At 39.5% G+C, this 12,467-nt stretch overlaps 1 protein-coding gene across 2 annotated transcripts; it reads left to right on the plus strand.

The window, feature by feature from the left end:
- The first annotated feature begins 581 nt into the window (after positions 1-581).
- Positions 582-10,637, plus strand: si:dkey-12h9.6 (macoilin). Of its 2 annotated transcripts, XM_044049344.1 has the most exons (12): positions 582-608; positions 761-877; positions 3,017-3,158; positions 3,266-3,392; positions 3,979-4,102; positions 4,339-4,517; positions 6,262-6,742; positions 6,820-6,978; positions 7,071-7,241; positions 8,091-8,217; positions 8,971-9,145; positions 10,149-10,637. In XM_044049344.1, the coding sequence occupies exons 2-12, from the start codon at positions 801-803 to the stop codon at positions 10,337-10,339; spliced, it is 1,953 nt and encodes a 650-aa protein (XP_043905279.1). In that variant the 5' UTR covers positions 582-608; positions 761-800; the 3' UTR covers positions 10,340-10,637. The 2 variants fall into 2 exon arrangements, with proteins under 2 accessions (XP_043905279.1, XP_043905277.1); XM_044049342.1 differs by lacking the exon at positions 582-608 and having other exon boundaries at positions 726-877.
- The last annotated feature ends 1,830 nt before the right edge of the window (positions 10,638-12,467 follow it).

Genomic DNA, 12,467 nt, shown 5'->3' on the forward strand with positions numbered 1-12,467 from the left:
TCATAATACTGCCTCCTACTGGCCACAGGTGGTAGTATCAGCTATGGAACCACAATCATCACCATCACAATAATTCCATATAATCAAAGTTCCATTCCATATATATAGACTTTCATTCTATATATTCAGTGTCAGTCTCTATATTCAAGTTCAATTCTATATAATCAAAGTTTCATTGGATATATTAAAAGTTCCATTCCATATGTTCAAGTTGCATTCTATATATTCAAAGTTTCATTCTACATATTTAAGGTTCATTCCATATATTCAAAGTTTCATTCCATATATTCAAAGTTTCATTCCATATATTCAGACTTTCGTTTCATATATTCGAAACTGAATAACACAACTATAATGAATCCAATGTATAGTGTTACATTTGTATGAATAATAGTCATAGCAATAGGTGGGGTCTGTTCGGCTTAGGGCCCCATAAAGGCTTGGCGCAGCCCTGGTTAGTACAGTGTGTTCTGTGTGTTTATCTGCTCCCCTCCTGCGCCCAACACTTGTAGGTACAGTCTCTAGTGCGCATGCGCAGAGCTGCTCCGCTCTCCTGTATCTGTTCCCAGACATCATCATCAGCAGCAGCAGCAGCATCATCGTCACAGGTTGAGCTGAACATCTTCTCCTTTAAAGAACGACCTCTCTCTCCCTCTTTCTGTGTGTTTGTCAATCTGCATTCATTTATTCACTCTCTGTTTGTTGTGTTTGTTTGTGTTTGCGCGTCGTCGACAACAACAACAACAACAACACGGAGCAGCAGCAGCAGCAGCGGTTGCGGAGGGAGAGGAAGCCATAAGATGAAGAAACGCTATGTGGACGCGAGCAAGCTACGGAAAATGAAGAAGCTGAGGCTGACGGAGAAGCTGTCTGAGAGGTGAGATGATGCCGCAGCTGATGCTTTTGTTGTGCTCTTTGTGTGAAATGTCACCTGTCGTCTGCCTCCTCTTCCTCCCCTCCTCTCCTCCTCCTCCTTACATCCATCCATCCATACCCATCATCCCCGCCGCCGCCGCGTCCTCCACCAGCTCTTTGTTGTCATCAGTGAAATGTGCAGACTTACTTCATGCATGCATTGTTTACAGAAACAGCGGATTTTCAGCCGCCGGCCTGTCTCCTCTCTGTCTGCGTCTGTTAGCTGCCGTGCAGTGAACGCATCACCTATTTTATTTCTAAATAAAAACAAAAAAGAAAAACTGTTGTTTTTATAGCAGACAAAAAAGAGGACACTCATTTTACTGCTGCTTTTTGTGTCACAAAATCCAGTTAGAATAAAAAACATTTGTGATTTATTTGGAAAATGTGACATTTTAAGGGTATTATTATATATATAGTTACATATATAATATGTAGCTCGTGTGTTGTGTTGTTTGTAAGCTTTATTGTGAACATTACCTTTATATTTATTAACAATTTGTCATCAATTCCATTTAAAGGAAATTGTGAACCTTAAAAAAATTAAAATATCAAAATTGTTTTTCCTAAAAATGAAACAAAAATGTATTTCCTTTGCAAAAACCCTGAGTAAAATTATTGTTATTATTATTATTGTTATTATCATTGTTGTATTGTACTGTATTGGTCATATGAAGATTTTGGGATGCTACCATGCTTCTTTTGCCCCACCCCCTTCACTATTAGTTTTTTTTTGTTGACGAATAATAATTAATGCCATATAATCTGGCAGTTTTGTGTACCATTCTAGTGAGATTAATTTAAAAAATATGCTCTTTTCTTAATTTATAAAGCAGAATTGAACCTGAATTTATGATGCTGTAGTCTATTCTAGATTTATTTTATTTTTTCCAATGATACATACAAATAATGGAGGCATTACTTGGCAGCTTATGACATAAAATAACTGTAAGGGACATTAAAAACAGTGTAATTAAAAAGGCTGATTTGAGCCTGGACGTGTAATAGGACGCTGTAGTGCTCCGTCTCTCCTCCAGATGAAATATTGCCATGGTTACCAAACAAAGAAGGGGTGATGTGATAGCAGCCTATGGATGGGCAGAACAAAGGAGGGAAACCACAGCTCCCGTTTGTCTCGCGGTCGTCTCATAAAACGAACGAGGGAACCGTTATTGTTCTGTGGTGACTCTACTTAAAAGGACGGACTGTACGTTTAAGATGCAGCTGCTCAATTACAGGGTTAGAATTGTGTGAATTCCATCTCAAGTGTTTTATTAGCTTATGTGTGTGATTAAGGCTTTGGCTGAAGAGGCTTTGGTGCGTCTTAAATGTCTTCATTTAACCAGAACCAGAGGCAGGGATTACATTTTTATGGTTTTTTTTAACAGTTGTTCAATGTGAAATGCTGATATTTGAAATTTTAAACCAGTGATCAGCAACTGGCGGCTCGTGGGCCAAAACTGGCCCGCCAGAATTCATATCCTGCCCGGTAGATTAATTCAAAAATCTGACATTTTGTTTATGTTCACAAAAATGACAAAATAATGCAGAATTCAGTGCCTTCTATTATGAAAATAGACAAACTGAATTTTAAGACCGGAGTTATAAACCAAAACATCCTAAAATTGGCGTTTGGATTTAGGGATGAGAATCAGTATCAATTCAATACTAGTCGGAATCACCGGAACTAATATCGGACAGATAAAAATGTAAAATCTGATACAATCCAAAAATCCTATATATATCACATGCTTCACTATGCACAGACTGTAAAAATGTAAATAAAAATCAGCAATTAGCATTTTAGCTGAGTCATGTTTGGGAGAACAGTAGCAGAATCATGTCTTTGTAATGACTCGGCACAAATGTGTTGTTAACAGCTTCATAGCTCATAACTGGTCTAAAATGACTGTATCAGACTAATATCCGTATGGGTAGATACTCAAGTTTGTGACATTGGTATCGGACACGGAAAAGTGGTATCGTTCCATCTCTGTTTAGATGAGAAGAAAAATGGTTAGTAGGATTTAGCCTGATGAAGATATGATGATCCCCCTTGTTTTAAATCAATATAAATACATATGTCTGTGTGTTACTTCAGTGCGTACACCTTCCTGAAGTTCATGATGATGTGGACCCTGGTGCTGCTGGCAGACTTCATCCTTGAATTCAGACTGGAGTACCTGTGGCCCTGCTGGCTCTTCTTTGGCAGCGTATACACCACTTTCCACTGCCATGGCCTGGTGAGCGCCCCCTGCTGCGTGATGTCATTTTGTTGCCTCCAGCTGATGATGATGATAACAACCGCATTAAGCTGAAATCAGTGTTGTCTTTTCTTGTGTGTTTGCAGGTGATTTGTGTTGTTTTTGTGTGTGCTGCCTTCACGCTGGACATCTTTTGTTTGATTTTTGTTCCTTTGCACTGGCTGTTCTTTGTGGCCAGCACCTACGTGTTATTCAATTACATATGGCACACAGGTGAGTATGTGCATTGTTTGTTTGTTTGTTTGTTTGTAAGCGTATTGCATTCACCTAACATCATTTCTAAAAAGGATATTTTTATGAGATTTTTTTCAGGGTCTGTTTTTATGAGATTTTTTGTGGTGGGAGTGAATGAAATAACAGAAAAGCTTCCTGTCTTGTCGCTGAATTGAAAGCAAATGCGTCCCAGTTTAATCCGGTTGTACTTTGCTTTGGGTTGGAGACATTGGTAATATTGAAGGAATTGTTATTAGTTTTGTCGACTTTACGCAGGCACCGCAGGACTTTGCAGTTGTTCAGACAGAAAGAACACTCGCAGACGGGCTGGCTACGTTGTGACACAGGAAATATTAGGAGATTGTTAAAAATACTGAGCTAATACTAAGGTTCCTCTACAGATGTGTATTGCAGCCAAAAATCCCGTAAAAATAAATCTTGTAAAAAACAGACCTCGGGCAAAAAATGACGCAAAAACAGAACTTGAAAAAAATCTCTTAAAAACCCTGGAAAGAATCTTGGAAAAACAGAACCTGAAAAAAAATCTTGGAATCTTCACTTCTGATTGTGTCATATTTGTTTCCAGAGAAGGGCATCTGTATATCCACAGTGTCCCTGTGGATTCTGCTCGTGTACACAGAGGCTTCACTTCGACTTAAAGACCTCAAATCCTCTCACGCCAACCTGTCTCATCTTTTTGCTGCGCACTGGTACGTTGACTTGATTTAAAAAAAAAAGAAAAAAAAAAGCACTCACTGTGCCTTCAGCAAAAATGAAATGAATCCTCCAGCAGAAAATGAATTGAGCCGTCATTAAAAGCATTCATATCACACCTCTGTGAAAACTGAGCGATCGCAGCATCATTTCATTTCACAGAGTAGCCGTTAGTGACAGAGGTCTGTCAGCCGGGATGTTCACATTTGAATACTTCTGCGCTCACCTTTAGCATTGGATATCCTGTCGTGTACCTGGGCTTTGATGCCACCTGCTACTTCACCAACATCTTCAAGCTGCGCATACAGAAGGCCGTTCAGAGCGAGAACGACTTCCACATGCACCTGCTGCAGCACTCGCTCCCTCCAGGCCTGCAGGGTCTCCCCAAGACTGGCACAGACGGCAGCAGCGGTAAGTTCTGTGCATGTTCATGTCCATCCATTCATCTCACGCATGTTCAACTGCAACACAAGAGCACTTAGAATTATAGAATCATGTACAGGGAACAACACAAACGTACTATTACAGAAGAGCAAGTGTCTTAAGATGAGAAGTTTAGTTTTAATTGACAGAGAAGATGGGTGGAGCCTAAGAGCAGAGATGGAAAGAGTACTGTAATATTCTACTCAAGTAAAAGTACCACTATTTTGATCACAAGTAAAATAAAAGTAGCTTGTTTAAAATGTACTCAGAATAAAAGACAAAATAAAATATGTAAACACATCATGTATCAGTCAGAATGGGTCAAAGGGCACACACTTTTAAAATGTAGGGAAGTATAGTACTTCCAAATAAAAACATGCTTAAGTAAAAGTACAATTACACAAAAAACAATCACAGTAACGCTGTAATTCCTTACTTTCCACCTCTGCCTAAGAGGGAAATATAATTTAAAGAAAGAGCATGTTTCATTTCATTTTGTGGAACAGTTTGGATCATGATGATCAAAGGAAGCAGAACTGTGATGCAGTTAAAGAAGATCTAGAGAAGAGGAATTGGAGGTGTTGAGTCAGCGTATATGGTCGTATATGTCCAGTACTGTCTAGTTTTGTTTTGTAAGACCATCACAGAGACCTGATTTAGTTGAATTTGCAGTGAAAAAGAACAGAATAGGGGTAGGAGCTTCCTCCTACACCTTTTTTTGTTTGTTGCATTGTTATTTTATGTGTTTTTGTTATGATGTTTCGAAATACACGTTCATTCATTCATTCATCCTTATAATCAGGGCCCTGAGCACTGAGCGACGTGAAGGGCTCTATTGTTTTTAGCCTCGATGAATGTTCTTCTTCTCCTCCTCCTTCTTCTTAAACAATGATCACATTTCTGGCGCCTTGAACGTGAATGGAGATTCTCTCGAGTCCTTTGAATCTTTCCCAACTGAAACTGAGACACGTGTGACACGAGTCTCTTCAGCCTGTTAACAAGCACAAATGTGCACAAAACGACCAATTTGGTTTAAGAATTTTAAGATTTCGCCAGCTAGTTTTTCCATCTACTGTCTTAGTCCTCAGTTTAAATTCTCCACACTTTTCAGAGACAATTTGTCAAATGAATTCTGCAGGTGGCGCTCTTTTGCCTGTATGATCCTCTCTCAAAATAACGACTCTGGTCTTGACTGTTTATCCTAATATATATATATAGAGAGAGAGAGAGAGAGAGACAGTTACTACTTGCTTGTGAACTGAACATTTTGTTCTTCTTTAGGTTAGAAATAAATAAACTAAACTAAACTTAAATATAGGGATACACCACCTATTGGTGTACAAGTCCGTTTATGAACTGTTCTTTCAGTGTGAGAACTGAATATTCTCAAGTACATTTTGTTGGGTTTATTCCTATTAAAAGTGATAAAAGTTGCTCACGATAGGCTCTTTTGTTGTTTGGTAAACTAGAGATAGTGTTAGAGAAAGGAGCAGAGGTGAGTTAGACAAACCTTTTGATCCCAGTTTTTTCCACTGTTGCAGACAATCTTTGTCAATGTTTTTTTGCCGCCTAATCGGTTTCATATCCCATGATTCCTCACACATACAGCTTTTTACTCATCTTCACTCAACAACAGCCGCCTGTAAAACACAAAAACATCAAACATAAGCCACTGTATAAGCCACGCTATGATGATGACATGAACCTTTTTATTCCTTTTGTTTTTCCACAGGCTCAAAATGGAAGACAAAGCCTGAGTCGAGTCAGTATCAGTGTCAGAACGGTGCCGTTGTGGCTCACGATGAGGCTCACATCGTGGACTGCCTCCAGATCCGCAGCGAGGAGAGAACGCCAGAAAAGGCAGCGCCGGAGGTGAAATCCACCGAGACAAACCGGCGGACATTGTCGACGCCGTCGTCGTCGTCCAAACACAGCACCAGTGAGTCCAGGGATGTGGTCCACAGTGGTGCAGGAGGAGCTGAGTCCTCCACAAGCACAGAACATCTACCTCAAGAGGAGCAAGGAGGCAAAGGCACGCGGGCGGCCAAAAGCTCCTCGCCAAAGGCGCGCAGAAGCAGCACAAACACTCCTTCTCCACCTGCAACGAGGACCGAGAAGAAACAGAGGTCCTCAAAAACGGTCAGCCCGAACCGGGACGCGACAGACAAGTGTGCCACAGCGACTCAGAACCACAACACTGAGCAGATCAGCAAGTGAGTCTCTCACCCAATTCAGACTGAAATGAGTCACGACGTGGTGAAAAGGTGTTTTAACATTTTGGATTTGGCAGGCTGGAGCAGGAGCTGAAGAAGCTGAAGGGCGAGCTGCAGACGAGCAGGCAGAGCGAGCAGGAGCTGCGGAGTCACATCTGCAACCTAACCAACAGCGAGAGGAGCCTGAGACCTGAGGTTTCCCTGCTCAGACAGTCCAACATGCTGCTGCAGAGCAAGTGAGTGATCGCTCACATACAGCGGCGCACGAGACGCGTAACTCCGTGTTGTAAGCGTGTGAATACAGACCGTTACCAACCCTTTCTTCCAGGATCCTGTGTTTGTCCAAGAACAAGCAGCGGGACAAGCAGAGCAGCGTGATGCTGGAGAAGAAGATGAGAGCGGAGACGGAGGCCAGACTCTGTGCTGAGAAGCAGCTGGCCGAACTTCAGGCTCAGAAACTGGAGGAGGCGGCAAACGCAGCACGGAGCCTGACAACCAGGTAAATCACACCTGTTTGAAACGCATGTGGAGTATAAATTCTGCTCTGTGATATGCCGGTTTGCAGCCTTGCCAAGATTTTACAGAGATCCGTACTTTTGTTTGTTGCTGTTGAAGGGACATTGAACAGGTTGTTAGTTAAGCTGCGTATAAAGACTGGAAACAGGAGGAAGTGGAACAAAAACGAGTTAAAGGTCCATATGTAACAGTATACACTACTCATAGGTATGTCTGTATGTAAGTGTCTAATAATCCCTTTAAAAAAAGATAAGATAGTCCTTTATTAGTAAAGATAGATGAAAATAATCAATAATAAACATGCATTACCAAAAAATGCACAAGATATAAAGATATAAAAAACGAGTTAAAATAGAATGTGGAATGTACGTTGTAGACAGTTAGTAGAATATTCACAGTATGGACTTGATATTTACAGTATAAATAGACAATTGTATAAGAATGAGAGTAAAAACGAACGACCCTCACGTGGGGGATAAAGTGGTAGAAGATAGATGGATGGATACAATATACTTGTCATTACGGTAGCCCTCGGGACTTCTGCCAGATATTGATAGTGAAAGTTATCATTGAACAATTCTACAGCCATAAAATTATCATGATGGTCATAAGATAATGACAACATTGACTTAATTCTCTCAACAAAATAATCCACTAATCCAACTTTTTCCTCAGATCTTTAACATGAGGAAACATCTTCATGACATTCATGAGGATGCAACATAAAAAAGTCTCTGTGTGTCTTTCTTTCTGTGTGATCTGGTTCTGATTTCTGAATGAATCCCCCTCTCTCACCACTGAAAACTGTCATTCTCTCCATCTCCTACACCAGGCAGGAACACTGTGAAACCCAAATGTTAAGGAAAAGGGTTAAAGATCTAGAGACAGAGTACAAACAACTACAGCTGGAGTATCAAGTGAAAGAGAATCGGGTGGTAGATCTAGAGGGTGATGTTGAGGTATCTGCTTTACTCTATTTGAGAATGAACTTGTGAGTTTAAGTCTGTGTCTGTGAGTCTCCAGTGGTCCAGTACTTTGGTTGTGTTCAGTTTGGTCATGCAGTAGTTTCGCCTTTTTTTTTTTTTTACTTCTTCACTTTATGATTTTTGTTTCTGTAAAATTCTTTTGTGTTTTGATGGAAGGTTTCTTCACGGCCTGCCGTCAGCGTTATGCACCTCTTTTATCCATCACATTAATATTACCGTATGGTTATTTACTGTCTGACATCAGGTGTGTGCATATGTAGCGGACAGAGGCCGTTTCTCAAGGATGTACTTGCATACCTGGGAAGTACGACTGGAGTGCTCGCGGTACAGTACTACAGTGCATTATTGAGAAACGGCCATAACTCTCCATGAAGCATGCTGAAACAGAAGCAATGTTCTGCTTCTCTCAGAATGTCAGATAATGTTTCAAATGAATGTGACAGAATCGCTCTCATGTTTCGTAAATGGCTGGGCATTTCATCATCACGTGAAAGTTGTTGTTTACGTATTTGTCCGCGGTGCATTGGTTCCCCGAGTGTCTCAAACTACTTCCATCTCCAAAAAAAAAAAAAAACTTAAAAAAAGATGAAAAGAAAAAAATTGACTGCTATTTTTTTTTTTAATAACACACTCAAGAAACCAAAGCGCTGACTCTCTCAGGTGGTCACCAGCTGTTTTCCACGTTCTACACCCGTTTCTCACTGTGGATCTTGTTCTTGGACTCAGGCTTTGGGGAAGTACCGCTGTGTGGAGAAAGAGACAGACATGCTGCTGTCCACTCTGTCAGCCATGCAGGAGAAAGCTCAGCATCTGGAGTACAACCTGAGCGCCGAGACCCGCATCAAACTGGACCTGTTCTCCGCTCTGGGAGACGCACGCAGGCAGCTGGAAATCGCTCAAGGTTCGTACACAGGTTTTCTCTCTGTGTGCAACAGTAGCATCTACCATGGATGATAGTTGAAAACTATGTATAGTGCTTTACTTTTTTAGTTTAGAGAGTTTTCCCCAGCTGGAAACTCAAGTTTGTGTCCTGCTCACTCTCCCACACCAAAGTCCATTATGAAAAATGGCGATTCTAGTGTCGCGTTTTTGTGAAATTAGGTGCAACTTAGGCCACATCCACACGGAAACGGCACGGAGCAGAAATTATCTTTTTCTTTGCCACTTTCCAGGCTGACTTTAGTTACTTTTCATTGAGAGCGGTCGGTAACACTGTCAAACAATCTCCAAACACAAGACAATGAACGACAGCACAGAGAGCTGGGAAGATGACGTCATCGGTTTCGTAAAGTAGCGCATTCGCCGTCTACACGGAAACGCAAAGCCGGCGTTTTGAGATTTTCACACTCTCAAAAATTATGGTGACACTTTAGGGATTATTCTATATTAGGGAACACATATTCACCATTAACTATATGCTTACTAACATATGTAGTAGCATACTAGCCCTTTATTAGTAATTATTAGCAAACACCTTATTCTACATAACCTTATTCTACCTCTATTACGACATGAATTAAGATTTTTCCTAAATAAGGTGTTAATAAGTGTTTAATAGTTACTAATAAAGGGCTAGTATGCAACTTATATGCATGTTAGTAAGCACCTAGTTGATGGTGAATGTGTTCCCTAATATAAAGTGTTACCAAAAACGCTGTGTCCGTGTGGACGGCCCCTACCAGCTTTCACTTTTTGGGGGCGCTACTGAGCTATTTTGCATTTTATTTTGACGTATTTCTCTCAATTGTATAAAATTGTTCACCAGTTGTGATTTGCGGGCAATGATTTTGTCAGTTTTCACCAACATTTAGTCCCTAAAAGGATGCGATCCTTTGGGGAGGGAGAATAAAAATTCCATGAATTTGCACTTGCCCTAATTAAACCAACTGTTGCATGTTCTGCAGATAAAAAGTTGAAGCAGGACCGGGAAATCAGCGAGATGAAGCAGAAGATTGCAGAGGTGATGGCCGTCAGCCCCGGCGTGTCCTACATGGCTCCTCGGCCTCCGGTGCCGCAGTATCTCACCAAGTTACTCAACTCTGAGCGCTACATGCTGAACCCTCGAGCACTGATGTACCAGTGTCTGAAGAAATAGACGAACGCCAGGAAGGAGGTTTTCTTAAAAAAAAAAGAAAAGAAAAAAAAACACACAGATTTTCTGATCACAGAGCTAAACGACATCTTCTTCCAGCGTACGAGTGGGAACCAGAACCGAGTCGAATGCCTTTTAGCCGGCACTGACGGTGCTAAACGTTGACTCTTTTGATTCTGTACATTTTCACGTTTTCTCTCTCGACGCCGCTCGAGGACGTGTGATATGCAGAGCTGCTGTCGGCCGCAGTTTAACATGTAAAGAAACAGACCTAACGGTGTAAATCATCAGATGCAACAGAGAAAAGAAAAAAGCACAACGTCTCTCGACAAGTTCAGACACTTGGAGCTTTGATGACATTAAAATCCGGTGCTGGGTTCAGGCAATTTTTACTCACGAGACGGAAACAGAAGAGAAGAGTAAACAACTCATGTCCTAACAGCCATAGATGTTCTGTCCAAACAAAGCTGGACCCCAATCAATCTGCCTCTGCTTCTGCCTCTGCTTCTGCCTCTCTCTCTCACCTCTGCGGTCCAAATGATCAGAAAATAAGAATGAATTCTTTACAAATGATTTGTGGATATTTGAGATAAATATTCCCACACAATTTTACCCCCACAGCAGCTTTAAAACACATTTACTTTTTTACTGGCATGTAAAATGATTCATTATCATGTCACCACAGTCTCATCCTGCGTGTTGTTTCTGATACAAGGTCTTAAAAGAAGTTTTTTTTGATTGTTGACGAGGAATTATCTTGACCTGCAATGACAAAAATTATTTTTTTACGCGTTTGTTAGAAGAAAATCATCTAATGGGCACATGCTTATATATGTACTGTATGTATATGTATATGTATATATATATATATATATATATATGTGTGTGTGTATGTATGTATGTATATATATATATATAAATATATATATATACATACATACATATATATGTGTGTGTGTGTATATATATATATATATATATATATACACACACATATACAAGAAACATGGCTGTGTTCTATTCAACTAATATTTTTATTATTTACATGACATGCCAAATATCTTCTGTGGAATAAGGCTAAATTATTATTCTAAGGTGACAAATGATAATACTGAATTATGGCCAAACCCCATACATATATATATATATACATATATATATATATATATATATATATATATATACATATACATACATATATATATACACGTGTATATATATATATACACGTATATATATATACACATATATATATGTATTAATATATGTATATATATATATATATATATATATATATATATATACACACATATATGTATATGTATTTGAAACACAATCATTTTACATGCATTTTATTATTACCATCGTCCGCATACTAAATGTTCCCCAAGAAGTATGCAACAATTATTGTTATTGTCGGTGCCTGTAAATAGAGGATTTAAAAAAGAAAAAAAATTATAATTGAAATTCAGACTAAATGAGAGTCGTGAGTTTGTTGAATTAGAATCAGAACCGTACATTTTTTTTTTAAATGAGACATTTCAGAGTTGGAATATTTCTACTCGGCGACGAGTCAAGCAATGTTTATTTGTCCGCGTAAAAGCGGTAAAAGGAGGTCGGCGTGAGCGGTGATTGTCCGTGTGTGGCAGCTCTCTGTGAATCAGAGGAAAGTGTGAACAATTGGCCATAATTCGACTTTGTTTGCGTCAAAAAGAGGAGCTGTGAATAACGAGTCATACCGGTCGTTGATTTAATTACTGTGCCTATATACATTACTTTCAAACTGGAGAGTAAAAAACAAAAAAAACAAAAAAAACCCACACAATTTTAATGTGACAAAGTAATGTGTTTGCATTGAAGTGCTATGTACTGTTTTTGTAGGTTTTTTTTTGTTTTTATGAATCACGATGTACAGAATTGACAATTCCCGTGCCGCTGAAAAACACTCACGAACTGGATGTCGCCATTTTGGTAGCTTTTTATTTGGAGTGTGTTTCTAGGGCGTTTTATATAAGAACTATTTTTTAGTCTCACTGTACTTTTATTATAATTATTATTATTATTATTGTTATTATTATACTGCTGTAATTTTGTACGGCAACGTGTTTGTCAGCATGAAATGTGTTTTACC

The sequence above is a fragment of the Solea senegalensis genome, linkage group LG17 (genome assembly GCF_019176455.1).
Source record: "Solea senegalensis isolate Sse05_10M linkage group LG17, IFAPA_SoseM_1, whole genome shotgun sequence".
Lineage (NCBI taxonomy): Eukaryota > Metazoa > Chordata > Actinopteri > Pleuronectiformes > Soleidae > Solea > Solea senegalensis.